The sequence below is a fragment of the Rhinatrema bivittatum genome, chromosome 9 (assembly GCF_901001135.1).
Source record: "Rhinatrema bivittatum chromosome 9, aRhiBiv1.1, whole genome shotgun sequence".
In the NCBI taxonomy this organism is placed as follows: Eukaryota; Metazoa; Chordata; class Amphibia; order Gymnophiona; family Rhinatrematidae; genus Rhinatrema; species Rhinatrema bivittatum.
In genome coordinates, this window is record NC_042623.1 from 213694596 (window position 1) to 213715641 (window position 21046).

A 21046-nucleotide genomic window follows, 5' to 3' on the forward strand; every position below is an offset into this window, starting at 1 on the left:
TAAATTCATGCAGATTTCTGTCTAATAGGGCAACTGTTAGAAACGATAATGTTAACGTAGAAATACCAACTAACCTGACTAGTTTGCTTGAGAGTTCCAATATAGATATTATTGAGAGAGAGGTTTTATTAGTTTCCTTTATAGCAACCCAAGATTTGAGCAATGTGATGCGCAGTTACTTCAAAAAATTTCCTGTGATTTTTTATGATCAGGAAGTTAGGATGTACTCTTACATGGCTCCGATTACACAACTTAGGAGAAAAGATTTTTTGTCATATAGACAAAATGTTACCTCTTTGGGGTTCTCTTTGGGGTTCTCTTTCTCATTACGATACCCCTGCAAATGTATTTTAAAGAAGGGGGAGGAAACTTTTGTCTTCTTTCAAACTGAACAGTTACGGCAGTTAATAGAAGCCCGTAAACCTGTAACATCATCTCCCAATGCTTAAGAGGAAGATATACATATGAGTATACCACTGAAAATCCTTGCATAGCTCATACCTAAGTTAACTTTCTGTGTTTTTTCTATTCCTGGTTATAATAATATGTTTGCCCTCTTTATATTTTCTTCAAGGATTTATTTAAAAATCCTTAGTATAACGATTGATTTCTGGAGAATGCCATTGATGGATTATATATGCAATATGGTAATTGTTAAATGCTATAAAAACTTAATTTAGAAATTAATGTATAGTATAATCCACTGTGGAAAAGGATATTCAAAGTGGAAAAGGATATTCAAAGATTGTAAAATGGAAAATGACAAATAAAGAATTAAAAAAAAGAAAATCAGTGCAGATTTTATAAAAAAAAAAAAAATACGAGTCTTGCTCTTTTATTTTTATTTTTTCACAGCCAAAGGTTGCTTGCTGACCTCTGATCAAGTGTTCACGTCATACTAACTGATCTCGATACAAGCTGTTTTTGTGGGCTCCAGCAGCAGGATTTTGTAATGTTCCAAGCATGCAACCCTGGAGGGAGGCATCAAATGTCCCTTCCCTTGCTTCTAGGCATTAGTGGTTTGTCTAGGCAGATCTCGTCTCGTAGTCACTTCCTGAAGTTGCACTCATCTTTATTTTTTTTCCCTGGATATAAAAGAGAGATGGAATTGAAGCCTCTGTCCTATCTGCCTTTATCTTTATTTAACTGTAAATACAGACAACTGGGAGCCCTGCTGATGTGTCTCTGGTACATCTCACATTTGTGCTGCAAGTCCGAGTCTAATTTTATAGCCTTTTTCCAACTTTCACTAAGGAAGTGGAAGTTGTACAGTCAGCTGGATTTTGTCATACTCGCCCCTTTCAAATCAGCTATAAAAATCTTCCCTCACAAGAGGAAGTTGTTGCCTGTAAGCTGTGATTTAATCATAATTTTGGTACAGTGCATTGGAGAATTTAAAGAAGAATTACTTTGACTGTGGTTCCTTCGTGGTGTCTTTTCCCCTGTTAATTGGGTGTGTACATTCTAAATTGTACCACAGATTTGTCTCAGGCTTCGTTTCTTAGCACTGTAATAATGAGGATAATTTAGTAACATTTTTTTTAGACATCTTAAAATCTTTATTTGAAGATAATATTAAAATAGCACTTTCCAAATAAACTGTGGCAGTAATTCTCAAAAGGATTTATGTGCATAAAACTGTGATTTAAAACAATTGATGATATAGATGCTACTTTTATGTGCATAACTCCTTTGAAAATTACTTTCTCTATGCAGAGCGTTAGAGACAGAACCCCCCAGTATATGACATCCTAATTCCTGGCCTATATTACCTGAATGATTACCTAGCTTTCTACAAATAATGAAATCTTTCACTTGACAAAAGTTTTGCAAGCATGCAGGTTTCAATAGAAACAACTTTGCCTACATTCACCCTTTAAAATGGATAATGTTACCCAGAAGAAGTTAATTTTAAATTGCCTATTGTGAAAGAATAATATGTTTCTCTTACACCAAAGGTTTTCCAACCTCTTAGGGAACGCAGATCCCTTTTTTGCCCTCTCAAAGTTTTGCGGACCCCCATACGATTCTTCTTAATTTTTGGATGCCATAACAAAAGAAATGATATGCACGCCAGAATCATTCATAATGCATAAAACTTCATATTAAATGATGCTTACTGAGCTAAACTGCATACAGAGGAAGAGCGATTTCCAAAGCTATTTAAAAATTGCCCTCACAGGTTGGGGCCAGCAGCGGCTTACACCTTTCAGTGCAGCTACAGGTTGGGGGGGAAAATGTAAAAAAGATACTAGGCTGGTGACCTTGTGTGACCTGCCAGAAAACCAGCACTGGTACCTGCAGACCTGCAGTCCCCGCTGAATTTCCCTTTTAAAACTCTGGTTGGCGGGGGAGGAAATGGGAATTTTGTTCCTGCATACTGTGCTCCCGCTTTAAAACAAAGCCCATGCTTGAAATTACGCACGAGGATTTCTAAATTAATTTCCCGCGCATCCTGTCCCTCCCCCAGCCTAACCCTGCTCCCTTTTTCCCTGCAGGTAAGTGTGCACGCTGTTCAACCCGCAGGTGCTTCTACTTTCACTAGCGGGGAGTGGCAGTTTTCAAAGGGCCTTTGTACGTAGGCAAACAATACCTGAATGTGACCTGCTTTGAAGTGCCCACAGGCGGAAAATAAAATAAATCAATACATAAACAGGTGTTTACCACATAAAAAGTTTTGAAAATGTCCCTCCATGAAAATTGACCCTCTTTTAGCCTGCTTTTCTTTTATACTTTAATTTCTTTTAATGATTATTACAAACACATACAGAAAATGATAGTGTCAAAATAATTTAGAAAAAGCAAATAGCTTCTTTTCAAAGGGAAGGCTTAAGAGATCTCTGTGTCTGTCTGTGTGTCTCCCTAAATAACTTTTGTGTTTAATATTATATCCATACCTAGCTGTTGTCTTTCCTCTTCCTCTTCTCCTTAATCATTGGGGCCCTCTATCCCTCCCTCTTAATCCCTTGAAGTTGTTTCTCCCTTCCTCTGGTCCAGCATGATTCCTTCCCTCACCCAGACTCTGCTGGTCCCTGATAGGCTGTCATCCACTCTCACACCCCCTAACTAGGTCATTCATGGGTTCCTGTCTCCATCCTTGTCTTCCTATCTCATTTCTCATCACCTTGTCTTTCCTTTCATACTGTCAACCCCAGTCCCATGTCCTCCTTTTCTTACTCACTTTGGGGTAGATTTTAAAAGGTTGTGCGTGCACATGGACGCCCAATTTTATAACATGCACACGCAGGTGCCTGCATGTTATAAAATTGGGGGTCGGCGCGCGCAAGGGGCTGCACAATTGTGCAACTTGCGCGCACTGAGGCCCGCGGCCTGGGAGGGAACTTCCCAACCCCCTAACCTAACCTCCCGCCCCCTAGCCCTATACTAAACCCCCCTGACCTTTATTTTACCTGTTGCACGCGCCAGCAGCCTGCTGGCACGCGATCCACCGACACAGTGGCAAATGGCCGCTGTGCCGGAGACCTCTGGCCCTGCCCCCAGACTTCCCCGCCCCTTTTTCGAAGCCCCAGGACATACGTGCGTCCCGGGGCTTTACGCGCATCTTCAGGCCTTTCTAAAATAGGCCCGGCGCATGTAACCCCACCTACGCGTGTAGGCTTTTTAAAATCTACCCCTTTATTGGTACAGCTCTCCTCTCTCTCTCTCTGTCAGGCCAGAGGCAGAGCACGTGGCAATAGAGGAGAAATGTTTCTCACTGCTGTGATCACCCAGCCATCTCCTGTTTTTCTCATTGTACGGCAATGGATGCTTAAGGTTCTGACATCTGCAAGCGGCCCCTCTCTTCCCCACATCATCTGGTCATATGGCAGTATGATTTGAACCTCCTAATTTATGCAAACATCCCCTCTCTGTCACTCATGTTTTTGGCTTTTGCAGCACGGCAGATTAAAGTTTCTAGGGCAGCAACGGGCCCCACTTTCATTCTCCTGGCCTAAGGCAGCAGCTCAATTATTCACAGATAGCAGCAGCCCATTCTTTTACTCCCAGCTAAACTTGCTTGCATCCTTTCTGGTGGACCCATGTGATGGACTCGTGGAAATGTCTGAATCCATCCTTCCACTTCTCAACCCCCTGTTCTCAGGGCCGGTGCAAGGGGATCAGACGCCCTAGGCGAGCCTTCTCCTTTGCCCCCCGCCCCTCGGTTGTGCCACCACCCCCCAGTCTCGGCCCCGACTCCTACCTCATTCTCGATCACTCCCGCTGACTTTGTGGTTTTCTGGGTCGCGAGCAGGTTGAGCACTGCTTGCGGCCCGCCAAATCTCCACTCCTCTTTGCCGCCGCTTGCAGCCCCATATGGCTCGCACCCAATGGTGCACCAAGAGTCTCCGGCACCCGGGGGCCAATGCATTTGTGTGCCTCTCCAGCATCCCCCCCCACCTTAATCCTTCTTGTACTAATGCTTAAGGTCACAGAAAATCAGTGGCATCTCTAGACAGAAGAATTTTGGTGGGAAGCCAAAATTGCATTTCTTTATCTACCCACCTCTATAGCATGGATCCTGCTTTAAAATTGGTTATAAAAAAAAAGTGTTAATAAAAAAGTCCAAAGGGTCTTCTGCATAATTTTAAAAAGCTGGCCAGTTTCACACTTCTAGTAAAACTACTATAAAATTATTTTGATAGCCTTATTCAACTAATTCTATATGGCTATGAGAGTGAAGTCTGGAATATATGGGAAGGGGCAGAATATCAATACAAATCCTGCACCTCCAGTTCTGTAACTGTGCATCCACTGAAATTTCCCCAAACAATGGAGCTTGGATGTTTCCCTTACAGCTCATCATACTAAAAGATATTTTCAAATTCTAGTGTCACCACACAGTAACAGCAGCACAAACACCTTCCACTGCCAGACACATTGTGAACTAACACAAAACCCCGCAAAAAAAGACACTCAAAATCTATACTGCAATCCCATCATAACATAATAGTAATAACACCAAGGACTCAAACAACAATAACCCTACCTGTGAATAAGCAAGGGTAAATATTATACGGGGTCCTAGAATACCAATACACCACTTACTGAGGAAACAAAACAAACCTGATTGCTATAGATCCCTATACAGACACTACATGCTAGCAGAATCTAATCATGGTCACACACACACAGAGCAGAGACAGACCCTCACCAAATACAGAATACAAAATAAAGGAGCACAAATTAGAAAAAACTGAAATGGAAACCCAAGAAGCCAGACTCTGTGTATTAACAATGGAAAAACAGAACCACCATTCCTCATAAAACAACAGAATCAAGAAACATAAGGCATCAGTTATAATAATAAACCATACTAATAAAAGAATATTTTAAAACTACTGATAAATAGAATTTCTATTAATTAAAATCTTATACATCTTTTACAATTGCCCAAACACCAATAAAATATTTCAAAACAGCACATATATCAATTAACACCCAATAATTAAAACTAATAAGGATTTTAAAAAGCCCCTGCTGTCCATACGTGGGAGCTCTTGATTTCCCGTCACCCTGATATTGTCGAGGATTAGGAGGTTATCCTCTCTCTCTCTCACACATACTCACATGTCTGTTCTCTCTCACACATTCACTGTCACATACATACACATTCATGTTCTTATACCCAACCATAACCTCTCGCTCTCACAGACACTGACACACTCTCAGGCTGTAAGACACTCTCTCCCCCTCCACCCCCCCACACACTTTTACTCCCCTGGATTTTCTCATACACACTCATGCTCTCACTCTCACTGGCTCCCTCACATACACACAAACACACACACCCAGGCAAGCTTCCAATCATTCTCACACACACACACTGACCCCCAGGCAGGCTCCCATTCATTTTCACACCACTCCCTCCCCATCCCCCAGGCATGCACACATTCATTCTCACACACACAGATCTCCAGGCAGGCACCAATTCATTCTCACACACACATACACCACATACAGGCAGGCACCTATTCTCACACATACAAACCCTAGGAAGACACCCATGCATTCACACACATACACCCCCAGGCAGACTCCCATTCAGACACATTCACACACTTAAGGCAGACCCCCTCTCTTTCTTTTGCCAGCAACCTCAGAGCCTCTCTCATTCCTCTGCTGCCACTGTCACTGATGCCGAGTGGCTATTGGGGATTGTTGCTACTGGCAGTGAAGCCCATTTTGCTGCTTCCTCTGTGCAGGCCCCGTGGGCTTCCACTTCCTCCATGCAGATCTTGTATATTGAGAGATCCACATAGAGAAAGTGCTACTCTTGCACATTCCCAAAGATTACATGTGCCAATCAGTAAAAAGTAATTTATTTTTTTTTTTACATTTGCTGTCTGACCTTAGTTTTCTAATCGGTTGGTCACAGGCTTTTTTTTTTTTCCAACTTCCCTTTCTTATTTTTTAGCCAATTCCTTTTATATTGCCTTTTTTCTATTTCTTTTCTCTCCATCTGTCTTCTTCCCTCAAACACACAGTCGGGTTCTCATTCTCACATGCTTTTTCTCTCTCTCTCTCTCTCTCTCTCACACTCACACCCCCCCACACACACACACACACACACACAGGCTCTAACTCTCACATGCTCTCTCATACAATCATTCATACACACAATCTCTCACTGGCACATGCTGTCTCACTCTCACATACACAGGCTCTCTCTCACTCCCACATGCTGTCTTGCTCAAGCACAGGCTCTCACTGTCACATGCTGTCTCTTACACACACAGAGGCTCTCACATGTTGTCTCTGCAAACATTCAGGTCCTCACTCCCACACACAGTCAACTCACGCTCACTTATAATCTCTCAATTCATCTCATACACACACGCACGCGCACACACACACACACTCTACAGGCCCTCAGCCTCTCTCTCATCTCTGGGCATCCTCTTCACGGGTCACCGCAGGATGGGCTCTGCAGCGGCCCTGATCGTCTCAGGCCGCCCGCAATGTGGGATCCACGGCGGCGGCCCTGCTACTGGGCCGCCTCCTCAGCCTGCTGCAACTTGGGATTCGTGGCGGCCCGTAAGCACTGCTCCTCTTCTGCACGCGGCTGATGCTCCTCCTCCTTCCTGCCTGTGCGGCTCCAGCAACATTTTTCTTCCGGGGCTGTGCGGGCAGGAAGGAGAAGGAGCACCTGCTGGTTTAGACGTGACCTTTTTCTTCGGGCCGTGGTGACATGAGCTCCACCACGGCCCTGCCGATCTTCCTGCTGTGTGTATCCGGCACACAGCACATCAGTAGTTCACTGCTCAGCTGCTAGTAGGATGAGGTCCACCGGTGGCTGCATTAGTCTTCATGTCAGCCATCAGCCTCTCCCCCTATGGCCCTGCTCCCGGGGGCATTGGCTCCCCTCGGTATACTACTGCTCGGCGCCCCCTAATGCTCAGCGCCCTTGGCCCAGGCCTAGATCACCTAGTGCTTCCACTAGCCCTGCCTGTTCTAAGAATAGTTTCCAGCTAGCAGTCACATCTGGATAACTTTCTCTTATTTCTTGAGTTATTTTCTCTAAGTAATATAATCGACCATATCATTTGAATCAAAATCCTCAATACACACTAAGGAATTATGCCATCTACTTGCTGCTAATATTTTAGCTGCTATCAATATATGATTAGGCAAAGTTATACCCTTCAGACTTTTCAAAGAAACTGCACCTTTGAGATATCCTAACAAGATTAATGTCAGTTCCATTGGCAATTATTGACCCGTTAGTTCCTTAACCCCGGATGATACCTTCACTTTGAACCACAGAGCATTGCCACCACAAGCTCTTCAATGAGAGAAGGCTGTTAATACACAGTTTTGTTTTGTTTTTTTACTTTTATTGATCAAATCTATTGATTAGTGTGCATCTATGTTGCCAATGTAATGCCAGTTTTTAAAAATGGATCCTGGGGTGATCCAGGAAACTGTAAATGAGAGAGTCTGTGACAGGCAAAGTTTAATGTGACAAATCCAACATGATTTTAGCCAAGGGAAGTCTTGCTTCACCAGTCTGCTAATTTTTTTGTAAATAAGCATGTGGATAAAGGTGGGCCAGTTGATACAGTGTATCTGGATTTCCAGAAAGCATTGACAAAGGCCCTCATGAGAGACTTCTTGGGAAATTAAAGTGTCATGGGAGAGGGGGCAGTGTCCTATTGTGGATTGGCAACTGGTCAAAAGATAGACAACAGAGAGTAGGGGTAAATTTCCTCAATGGAGAAAATTGAATAGTGGAGTACCCCAGGGATCTGTTCTGGGACCAATGCTTTTTAATATATTTATAAATTACTTGGAAATGGGAACATCAAATGAGGTGATCAAATTTCCAGATGACACAAAATTATTCAAAGTTGTTAAATCACAAGAGGATTGGGAAAAATTGCAAGAGGACTGGGAGACTTGGCATGCAATTGACAAAAATTTTAATGTGGACAAGTGCAAAATGATGCATGTAGGAAAGGGTAACCCAAATTATAGCAACATAATGCAAGATTCCACATTAGGAGACACTGCTCAGGACAACGATCTAGGCATTATCACGTTGAAATCTTCTGTTGAATACGCAGCAGAAGCTGAGAAAGCCAAGTACATTGCTGGGAATTATTATTTTTTATTTATTTATTTAACATCTCTTTTATACCGATATCCGTTCGCACATCGCATCGGTTCACAATAAACAAAAACTTTTGGGCGGTGCCCTTACATGTAACAGATAACTTAGTGAACTAGGAAAAATACAATTAGGAAAGGAATAGAGAATACAATTAGGAAAGGAATGGAGAATAAAACAGAGAATATCATAATGCCTCTGTATTGCTCCATGGTGCAACATCTTGAGTATTGTGTGCATCACATCTCAAAAAAATATAGCAGAATTAGATAAGGTGCAGAGGAGGGTGACCAAAATGATAAAGGGGATGGAACAATTCCCTTCTGAGGAAAGACTAAAGAGGTTAGGACTTTTCAGCTTGGAGAAGATTCGGCTGAGGGCAGATTTGAAAGAGGTCTATAAAATAATGGAATGGAACAAATAAACGTGAACTGGTTGTTTACATTCTCAGAAAGTACAAAGACTAAGAGACACACAATGAAGTTACTAAGTTATACATTTATAACTAATAAAAGAAAAATCTTTTTTCTCAATGCATAATTAAGCTTTGGAACTGGTGAAAGCTGTTAGTATAGCTGTGTTTAAAAAAAGGTTTAGACAAGATCCTGGAGAAAAAAATCCATAAACCATTATGAAGGTGGAGTTGCACAGGTAAATGTGCATGTGAAAGCAAAAATGCACATATATTCTTGTTGATTTTAAAACTGCATGCGTGCAAATACAATTTGAAAATTCACCCCAGAGTGCTCAATTTTATAATATAGTGCAGACTTCAGCCATAATTTTCCAAGGAGACGCGCATAAGGTAGGCATGAACCCTAGTGTGGTATACATGTGAACATTTATACATGGAAGCAGGTTTAAATGCTCACGTGTACATTTATGAACGTACTTTGGATTTTAGAAAATACATGCGTAAATGTTTTTACACATATTAGAAAGAGGCCATTTCTCGCACACTTTTACACATATTAGAAAGTATAAAAGTGTGCGAGAAATGGCTTTTGCATATACTTTTCTGCTTACTACCTCAGAGTAATTTTCAAAAAGCTTATATATGTGTATAACAATGTTTTATGCGCTTATAAGCTTTTGCAAATTAATTGCTAAATGAATTGTATGATACTCAGTAAGGTCGTTTTATAGTAAGATGCATAGCGGTGCCAAAAACATGCATCCCCAAATTCTGTAGGATTTGAACCCCAACACAACATAAGTTACCATGCTGGGTCAGAACGAGGGTCCATCAAGCCCAGCATCCTGTTTCCAACTGTGGCCAATCCAGGTTACAAGTACCCAAACATTAAATAGATCCCATGCTATTAAAGCAAACAGCGGCTATTCTCTAAGCCATCTTGATTATTAGCAGTTTATGGACTTCTCCTCTAGGAACTTATCCAAACCTTTTTTAAACCCTGCTAAGTTAACTGCCTTAACCACATCCTCCAGCTCAAATTCCAGAGCTTAATTGTGTGTTGAGTGAAAAATAATTTTCACCAATTTGTTGTACGTGTTACTTGCTAACTTCATGAATTGCCCCCGAGTCCTTGTATTATCTGAAAGATTAAATAATCGATTCACATTTACCTGTTCAAGTCATTTCATGATTTAAAGACTTCTATCATATCCTCCCTCAGTCATCTCTTAACTGAACAACCCTAACCTCTTTAGCCCTTGACCATTTTGGTCGCCCCTCTCTGTACTTTCTCCAGGGGAACTATTTTTTGAGCTTCAGCAACCAGAATTCAAGGTGCAGTCTCACTATGGAGCAATATAGAGGCGTTAGTACATTCTATATTTTATTTGTCATTCCCTCCCTAATAATTCCTAACATTCTATTTGCTTGTTTGACTGCTGCGGCACACTGAGCCGACAATTTCAATGTAATATCAACTATGATGCCCAGATCTTTTTCCTGGGTGGTAACTCTAATATGGGACCTAGCCATGTAACTACATCATGAGTTATTTTTCTCTATTATGGAACCTAACATCGTGTAACTACAGCAAGTGTTATTTTCCCTATATGCAACACCTTGCACTTGTCCTCATTAAATTTCATCTACCATTTGATTGCCCAGTCTTCCAGTCTCACATGGTCCTCCTGCAATTTATCACAATCCGCTTGTGATTTAACTACTCTGAATGGTTTGTGTCATCTGCAAATCTGACCACCTCACTCATCATATTTCTTTCCACATCACTTATAAATATATTGAAATGCACAGGTCCAAGTACAGATCCTTGAGGCACTCCACTGTTTGCCTTTTTCCATTGAGAAAATTGACCATTTAATCCTACTCTCTGTTTCCTGTCTTTTAACCAGCAAACAAAAGGACACTGCCTCCTATTCCATGATTTTTTAGTTTCCTTAGAAGCCTCTCATGAGGGACTTTGCCGATCACCTTCTGAAAATCCAAATACACTACATCTACCAGTTCACTTTTATCCACATTTATTAAACCCTACGAAAAAATGTAGCAGATTTGAGGCAAGACTTCCCTTGGGTAAATCCATGCTGGCTGTGTCCCAGCAAACCATATGTTCAGTGATTTTGTTCCTTAGAATAGTTTTCATGATTTTTCCCAGCACTGAAGTCAGGCTCATTGGTCTGTAATTTCCCGGATCATCCCCTGGAGCCCTTTATTGTTAACTTTATATTTATTGAATTTTTATATTATAAACAAAGTTAAACACTAGCATGCGGAAAAGAACAGATGAGTTTGCATCATCATACAAAAAGGAAATATAACAGTACACAAGAAGGCAAAATATAAACATATTCATCTCCAAAAAAGAAAACTTCTAAAAAAGGAGGTGGCAAACTATAGGAGTTTACCGGAAAATGAGTAACAAAAACTGGCTTAACGTAAAGAAGTAGCACCTTCTGTAAATGGATCTTTTCAATAATCCTTCTGAGAACCAGATGACACTGTTGGCACATTCTGGAATGTAAAAAGATTCAGTTCAGATTAAGTTGTTCAGGAAGAAAAAAGACATAATTATCATGGTCTCTAACAATATACTTACAAGGATATATGAGAACAAAGGTATAACTCTTAGGAATAACTTTAGGTTTTAAAGCAAGAACATTTTTCCTTCTTTCCTGCGTAGTTCGAGCAAAATCTGGAAAAATCCTTTGTCTCAGAAAAAAATGAGGTGAAATTGCTAAAACTTCTCCTCATTACTTCACTATCATTGTGCTTGTAAATAAAAGAAATTAGCAACGTGGATCACTTTATTATCTCAATGGCTGAACTTTCTAGAAATCAGATAAATTATTAGCAATATTGAAAGAAACTGGCTGAGAATACTGTGCGGTAAATTCTCTATTAACAGGGAGGAAAAGAACTGTATTAATTAAGGGAAACTTTTCAGATTCAAACTGAAGAACATCCACAAAGTATTTTTAAGAGTGATAAATGGAGTTTCTCCCATAGTCTTAGGAAAATGAAGGAATCTAAGATTTAAATGTCTGATGTGATTTCCAATAACTCCACTTATCAAGACAGATTAAGAGTCTGACAATAGACATTGAAAACTTGTGTATCTTTGATAGATTCCATATTAGATATCTTTTCCGGAATGGCAAGAATTTGAGAGTCACAATTTATCTTCATAGATTCAAATGTGTTAGAAAGAAGGTAAATCTTTTTGTTAGTTTTTTCAGGAAGCTACCAAAGCCCACTAATAGATCACAAATTGTGTCCAATGTTACAATTGCCAACTTGATGGTCAAAAGATAGAATTCCCTGGTGGAGTCTTGTTGAGTCTATCTCATACCACCTGTCAATGCTGGCTCAATTGATGGCAAGAGCTCTCCCTGATCAGCGGCCGGTGAGGAAGACAAACGGGCAACAAAACACTCTCTCCCGGATTCCCTGAGCAGTGATAGAGGCAGCGACTGATCAAACACTGAGCCACCAACAGCACCCTCCAAGGTAGGTGCTGGCAGGACATCATCACTCTGTATCTCTGATGACAGTGTAGTGGCGAGCCTCTCCGCAGGTGGCAATCTAAGATCCTCAGGGCCAAGCATGACTTCTCCAGGTGAGTCAGGTGCTCCCTCACCCGATATTACAATGGAGCCACAGTCCCAGTATGTCCTGACATGCAGGGCATGTAGGATGGAATAAACTTCTACCTGGGAAGAGGCGCATCGGGGGGGGGGGGGGGGGGAAACACCCACACCCACACCCACTTTGAAGGTATAGTACAGGTAACAGCTGACATGCCCTACTTCATGCTACCATCTTGCCCCTCCAGTCTAGCGCCTTTTTAAATTTCAGGGTTACATTGGCCAACATCCCGTCTTCAGGTATAATAGATGATTTTATTAATGATAGGTTACAAATTACTAGTAATAAGTCTGAAATTTCAATTTTGAATTCTTTCAGAACCTCGGGGTATATACCATCTGGTCCAGGTGATTTTGCTACTCTTCAGTTTGTTAATCTGGCCTACTACATCTTCCAGGTTCACTGTGATTTGCTCAGTTCATCTGAATCATCACTCTTGAAAACCATCTCTGGAATGGGTATCTCCCCAACATCCTCATTAATAAACATGGAAGCAAAGAATTAATTTAGTCTTTCTGCGATGGCCTTTTCTTTCCTAAGTGCCCCTTTAACCCCTCAGTCATCTAACGGTCCACCAACTCTATATTTTAAAACGTTTTTATTATGAGTTTTTGCCTCTATGGCCAACTTCTTTTCAAATTCTTTCTTAGCCTGTCATATCAATGCTTATGTTTTTTCATGTTTTCTTTAGATGTATCCTCCTTCCAATTTTTGAAGGAAGTTCTTTTGGCTAAAATATGGGACTTCTACCCATAAAGATTCTACTATACATGTAGTCTCTTGCAGGATCTTTATCCTGTTTAACTCTATGCCATCCTGGACATAAAGTGCCACCCCCTGCCAAGTTGATCCTCCCTGTCATTGCGATATAATTTGTACCCTGGTATAGCACTGTCCCTTTGGTTATCAACCTTCCACCAGGTCTCTATGATGTCTATCTCATCATTCATTATTATAACTTCTTAGACTTCTGGCATTGGCATACAGACATTTGAAAGTGTGTTTTTTATTTGTATTAACAACCTGCTTTTCAGTTGATGGGATAATATGGAATCATTTAGCTCAGGTGATTTTTTACTTATAGGCACATGAACTATTTTTGCTTTTATTGGAATCTCTCTGTTGGGATGCCTTAACTCTCCTGCTTTGTTAGTATCTTTAGGAGATACCTCCCTCTGCTTTCCCTCTTGTTCTAGTTTAAAAGATGTTCTATCACCTTTTTTAAGGTTAATGCCAGCAGCCTGTTTCTACCTGGTTAAGGTGGAGCCCGTACTTTCAGAAAAGACTCTCCCTTCCCCAAAAGGTTGCCCAGTTCCTTACAAAACTGAATCCCTTTTCCCTGCATCATTGTCAAATCCCCATATTGAGAATCTGGAACTCTACTTGCCTCTGGGGACCTGCATGTGGGAGCATTTCAGAGAATACTACCTTGAAAGTTCTGGCTTTCAGCTTTTCTCCTGAAAGCCTGTATTTGGTTTGCAGAACCTCCCTCCCACATTTTTCTATGAAATGGGTGCACACATGTACCACAGCAGCCGGCTCCTTCCCAGCACTGTCTAAAATCCTAGCTAGGTGGGATGCGAAGTCCTCCACCATCACACCAGATAGGAAAGTTACCAGGCGATCCTCATATCCACTAGCCACCCAGCTATCTACATTCCTAATAATCGAATTGTCAAATATGACAGTTGACCTAATCCTTCCCTCCTGGGCAGTAGCCCTGGGAGACTTGCCCTCGTGTAAGAGGACAATGCGTTACCTGGAGAGCATGTCCTTGCTATAGGCTAACTTCCTGCTACACCAGGGTGATGCACTCCCACTAGGAGACCACCTTCCTCCAAGACAGCACCAGGGCTGCCAGATTGGAGTTGGGGCTTGGCTACTATGGCCCTGAAGGACTCCTCTATATACCTCTCTATTTGCCTCTGCTGCTCCCGATCTGCCACTCTAGCCTTCAGAGATCGGACTTGTCTGAGAGCCAAGAGCTCTTTGCACCAAGTGCATACAATACAGCCTCTCACAGATGGGTAAGAAATCATACATGTGACACTCTATGCAAAAGCCTGGAAGGCCCCCCTCTTGATGCTGGATTGCTGCCTTTATCTTAATTTTGTTTAGTTAAGTAGAAATGCGTAAATTAGTCCTTTAGATTTATTGGTGTATTTATTATTAATTTAGTAGTGACCTGCAAGGGGATAATTAAACTCTTGATAAGGGCTGGGACAATGCTAAGTTTTAGATAACAGCCTAATGGATTTTTGTGAAAGTATGTCTTGCCTATAAATCAAAGGATGAGCTAGGAGGTGGGTGGGAGAGAAAGATAGACACTAACTACCTTTGGCTTGCTTTTTATATCAGGCACACACTCATTAAAGAATATACCCCACTATTTTACCTTGCCCTCTAACTTTTCAAGTCCTAAAATTTCCCATATCAATACTTACTGATCCTCTTCAGCACCAGCAATATGATTTTCTCCTTCTCAGTGCACCCGCTGGATTGAGGGTTATTGAGCTGTTCCCCTGCAGCATAGCTTGTGCTTCTAAGGCAAGTTAGTAATACACAATCCCTTTACTGATTCACATAGAAACATAGAAATGATGGCAGAAAAAGACCAAATGGCCCATCCAGTCTGCCCAGCAAGCTCCCACACTTATTTTCCCATCCTTATCTGTTTCACCAACCACCAAGTTCAGGGCCCTTGTTGTTAACTGATTCGAATTTCCTGCCACCCCCTGCTGTTGATGCAGAAAGTAATGTTGGTTGCATCAAAGGTGAATCATAAGGCTTAATGGTTATGGGTAGTAACCGCCGCGTCAAGCAAGTTACCCTGATGTTTGTTTACCCAGACTGCACAGATCAATGCCTTGCTGGATGTTGTCTGAATGTAAATCCTCTTTTCCACATGTCCCCCTGCCGTCGAAGCAGAGAGCAATGCTGTATATGTATTACACTTCAGTTAGTTAGCCTGAGTGACTCACTGATATTCTTTCTGTTTAACAAATGTTGGCACCTACTCAAATCAATTATACTACTCAACACCTTTGAAAGGTGAGTACTGACCGTTTTCAACCTTTTTATTAAGGTACACACAAACTCTAATCTATTAACTACCTTTGGCTTGCTTTTTATATCAGGCGCGCACACACACTAAAGAATATACCTCAGTATTTCACATCTCCCTCAAACTTTTAAAGTCCTAAAATTTCCCAGAGCAATACTTACCAATCCTCTTCAGCCATTGGTAAGTATTGATTTGGGAAATTTTAGGATTGTGTAAAGGTGTTATTTTGCATGCCTGGGTAAGATCAATGACCAGGAAAAATTGACCATAAGCACTGTTATAACAAAGGGAGTGTGCATGGTACTAAATCAGAATGCAACCCTAATACAATATGGATTATGTGGTATAATGTCTAGATATATTAAATACAGTAAAATCATGTGTCCGCTGTCACAATGTCCTGCTCTACTGCTGCCATGGGACTGCCATGCTCTGATGTTCCCCACCTGAGTGAATATCATGGAACTGCCAAGCTACAATGCACTTCCTAGAGTACCAGTCTTAGGGACACTGTGTCCTCATGCACTACACCTGAGTACCATGTCTTGATGTTTCCTCAACTGAATGTGGGTCATGAGGTCACTGTGCCCATATCCCCCCCCCGCCCCCAAACACCCACACCTTCAAGTGATGATCATGGGGATCATTGTGCCCTGGTGTCTTTCTTAAGCCCTTGTCTCTCAGATAGCTCAGACCAATGTTATGGATGCCCTTAAAGCAGAGCCTCAACCATAGGTGCCCCTACTGGAGGGGCACAACCCTATTGCTTCCAGTAATGCCTCCTATGATTATCATCAGAACCAGTGCGACCCTGCTGGAATTGCCTGCAGAGCCTTAGGAGGAGAAGCGCTACTGCCTTTGCAATCACTGGAGGGAGATGCCCTGAGAAGGAGGGAAAACACCGCAGACCTGCCAGAATCGCTGGTGAGGTTTTAGGAGGAGGAGCGTTGCAGCCTCTCTGCAATTGCTGGTGGAGCTGCCCTGAGAAGGAGGAAGACCACAGCAGCCCTTCTGGAATTGCCGGTGGGGCCTTAGGAGGAGGCATGTTGCAATCGCTGGCAGAGCTGCCCTGAAAAGGAGGAAGAGCACCATAGCCTGCTGGAATCACCAGTGGGGCCTTAGGAGGACGAGAAGTGCCACAGCCATGCCAAAATTGCTGGTTCAGCCTGAGTAAGAGGAGCAGTGCTGCAGACCCGCCCAATTTGCCACCGGGGCCTTAGGAAGAGGAATGCTGCAACTCTGCTAGAAATGTCAGAGAGGCCTTAGAACAGGGGTCCCCAAACCTGTCCTGGAGGGCCACCAGCCAGTCGGGTTTTTGGGATATCCTCAATGAATATGCATGAGAGAAAATTTGCATGCACTGCCTCCATAACATGTAAATTTTCTCTCATGCATATTCATTGAGGATATCCCAGAAACCCGACTGGCTGGTGGCCCTCCAGGACAGGTTTGGGGACCACTGCCTTAGAAGGTGAGTCGCTGTGGCACATCTGGCGACTCTAGCAGGGCCTTAGGAGGAGGAGCGAAGGGTTCTGCTCTGCAATAAAAGCACAAGGCCAGAATTGGAACCTGAGTTGGCCCCAAGAAGTCATGCTGTTGGCTGCAGGGGCTGAAGAAGGAGATTGCAGCTGCTATTTCAAGAGGTTGGGAAAGTGAGAAGAGAGCATGAGCATGTGTTTGTGTGCAAGTGAGAGAGCATTTATATGTATGTGAGAGGGAGCATGTATGTCTGTGAGAGCATTAGCATGTGTGAATGAAAGAGTGTGTGTGTATGTGTGTGACAGCATGTGTGTGTGAGAGACTAAGAGAAAGCATGCGTATGTGTGTGTGTGAGGAGAAAGTTTGTGCTCAACTACCCACCTTCCTTTCTGTCTGCTAATCCATGACAATCTCAGGACATCTGGAAATCAAAAGTTCCTAGGTATGAAAAGCAGGGATTTTTATAAAATCCTTATTAGTTTTAATTATTGAATGTTATTTGATGTGTCTATTTTGAAATATTTTATTGATGTTTGGAAAATATTTATGAGTTTTTAATTATTGGATATTCTATTCATTAGTTGTTTTGAATTAAACTTTTTATTGGTGTGGATTTACTAGTATTAATAACATTTATATTTCTTGGTTTTATGAAGAATAGTAATGCTTCTTTTTTTTCCGTTATTGTACTGCATACAGAATTTGGCTTGTTGCAATTTCCAGTTCAGTTTTTGCCTGAACATTTTAATTTCTATTTTATGGTTCCTTTATTCTGTTTTTGAAGGTCTGTCTATGTTCTGTGTGTGTGACTGAAATGAGGTATTCAGCTAGAATGCAGTTTCTGTAGAGGGATTTGTAGCAGCTTGGCTTATTCTGTTTTCCTAATAGGAGGTGTATTTGTGTTTTAGGGCCTGGTGTAATATTTGCAGTGTTGCCTTTTCATAAGTAGGGTGTTGCTCTTTGAATGCTGGCAGTTAGTGCTTTTCTGATATAGAAAGTTTATTGTATTGTAATTCTGTTTTCTCCTGGCTTTATGGGGGCCAAGCCCATGCCCATGGTGTTTTACAGAAGGCCTAATACGATATGGGTTCCAAGTGTCTCTAGCTTTTTTACAGGGTTTTCTGGCTGGCACCACAGCATTGCATGTGATATTTTACCTCAGAAGATTGTACTCTGAATATCCTTTTTCACATAAAATCTGTTATAAATACATAACTTTTAATAGTGTGTAGGGAGGGCATGACAGGGTGCAAGGCTATAAGGTTTGCCTAGGGCACTTAGTACCCATGCACCGGCCTTTGGCATTGCTGCAAACATTTAACAATGTCTCTCTACTCTGGGGTCATGTGTTCTGTAATGGGTAAGGGTACAATTTTTCACTTGGCCATAGGCACCGCATTGCTTAGCTATGGCTCTGCCATAAAGACCAAAACTAGAGTTTAAACTGCACCCTATAAATAATTGACATACTCTAAGCCGCATGAGTAAAATAGCAGCCATTTACATACATGATTTCCAGTTTAATACAAAAGTCTGAAACCATTGTAAGACCAGTCCAGAAACATCTAAATTTGATAGACTTTTCAAAAGGACATTGAAAGTGTCAAAGGTAGTCAATAAATCAAGCAGGATGAGGAGAGACTACCCCCTGCTCCACCATTCCTGTTCCTGCCATGCACTGCTGACCACCACCATTAATGCTGTCTCTCCTCCTGTGTTTTGGCCTGAAATCGAACACCCCATGAACATCCATAAAATCCTAAAACTGCAAAGTAAAGGGTCTTTCCGAACATGCAGTATTGGATATTGCCATCTTTAATGAATTTAGAAACTGTGTGCTAACCAAAGAATAATTTATCATCACTGAACCTGCCAAATCTTGCTAATACTTTTAATCAGCTGGGGTGTGGAAGGGTCCCTAGTGCGAAAAGTAGGTTTGGTCTTTCGCAGGCATTCTCTGTTATGACTGGTTGAAATGTAGAGCATGTATCTTATTGTTACATATCTAAAGCACTTACACTATATACTAATGAGTCTGCTGGCCAAAACCTCACATATAACATCAATTTTCTTCTTTAAAAAGGATCAGGTTCTAAAATTGACTGGGGAATAATTTTTTTTCTACAATCTGAATTAATTTCTGGGAATACCTTCCTGCTGTATTAATTGCATGAGTGGCTTATATTGTGCCCTGAGTTTACTCTCTGTATCGATAGAGAACAGCAGAGACTCCTGAAGAGCTGCAGATTAGTTGGAGGAATTTGTAAGCACCCACAGGAACCTCCATGACTTGGTGCTATCCACAATGTGCCAACAGGTTTCCAGAGAAAACGTGCAACGTTGTAGTGAGCTGAGCTGTGCTGTGCTTTGCAAAGCTATCTCGCTTATGACATGGGTGTCGCTTACATAAGTAAGAGTTCAAAAAGTGGAACCTAGAATTGCAGTTCTGTTTCAGAAATGTCAGGTAAATATTTGATAATTTAATATATACTTTTTGGAATGTAAAAAGTTATTTTCTACTTCTGTTTTTTCTTTTCAGGATTAATGACATAGCAAACCTCTGCACAGAGCTGACTGCATGCTGTACTGTGCTCAGTTCAGAGTGGCTAGGTGTCCTGAAAGCTCTTTGCTGTTCTTCCAATCATGTCTGGGGTTTTAATGATTTGCTCTGCAGTGTGGACGTAAGTTAAATCATGAGTCTATCATTGCTATTCTCATAGCATAAACACCAATAATCTCGTTTTAAAAAATATAGATGTGTGACCAAAGGCTAATATGAATGACCATCACAGCCCAGGTATAAGCCTACTAAGGGATGCTTTATAACCTTGACTTTGTGCTGGAAGTTTTAAACGTCATTCATGATTTGGACATAGGTATGACAATATCTTTTGCTTATTTTTCACGATTTTTAGAGCTGCAAATAAAACATCAAGATATTTTTTGACCGGTTTTATGTAAATAAAATAAAAAAAACCTTTTCTGCATGCTAATTTTTGAACCGGGATAAGGAACACGACTCAAACATAAATTTTCAAAAGAAAAAATCAATGGGTGTATGATGAAATGTCCCAGATGTTACAAAATAACCTCTTTAATCAACCCGACATTGCAATGTTTCAGAAGGATCATTTCTCCCTTCTTCAGGAGCAGATGCAAACACACTGATAAAATAAAACCCATTATTTGTCATGGAGAAATTGAGATTCAAGGTAGCAGTACGATAATTGAAAAAAAAAAACAAAACCCAGCTGTGGGTTGATTTTTAAAGCAGAGCGCACTTGTCCATGTGCACGCAGTTCCCGGACAGCCCCTTTGGAAAGGCCCGGCACTTGTGCGCATACCGGGGTTTACGCTCGTGGCCAGGCCTATTATAAAATGTGCATGGTACGCGCAAGGCCCGGCCATTCGCATAAACCCTGGTATTTGCACGTGCAAGGCCTTTTCTCAGTATGGTGCTGTATAAATACAGGATTTCTGTCACTGTTCTATGCACAATGTGAAAATATAGTTGAAAGATCATTAAAGCTAAACATTCCAGTTTAAAGGTATATATATGTGGTCTCTTTCATATCTGCCAAACGTACAATGTAATTAACCCCAAAATGATATTTTTTGGAAGTAAGGTACCATTTAAAAAGCCTGAGGGGCTATGCATCGAGAGGGTAATTTTGCAACTGCCTGAATACATTCTGCCAAATTACAAGGTGAACAATTAGCCCTGGCAAAATCCCCCCCACACATATTATGCCTGCATGTGCTGATAATTTTATTCACATATCATATTCCTCAGATAAAGCACTATTTTACCTGCAGA

The 21046-nt window shown here is 41.4% G+C and overlaps 1 protein-coding gene across 1 annotated transcript in view; it reads left to right on the forward strand.

Annotated features, from left to right (window-relative positions):
* Window positions 1–21046, forward strand: part of MED12L (mediator complex subunit 12L) — a 764678-nt gene that overhangs the window by 549352 nt on the left and 194280 nt on the right. Inside the window, exon 23 of the mRNA XM_029616044.1 lies at window positions 19769–19910. Within this exon, the coding sequence (XP_029471904.1) occupies window positions 19769–19910 (142 nt within the window). The remainder of the gene's footprint in view (window positions 1–19768; window positions 19911–21046) is intronic.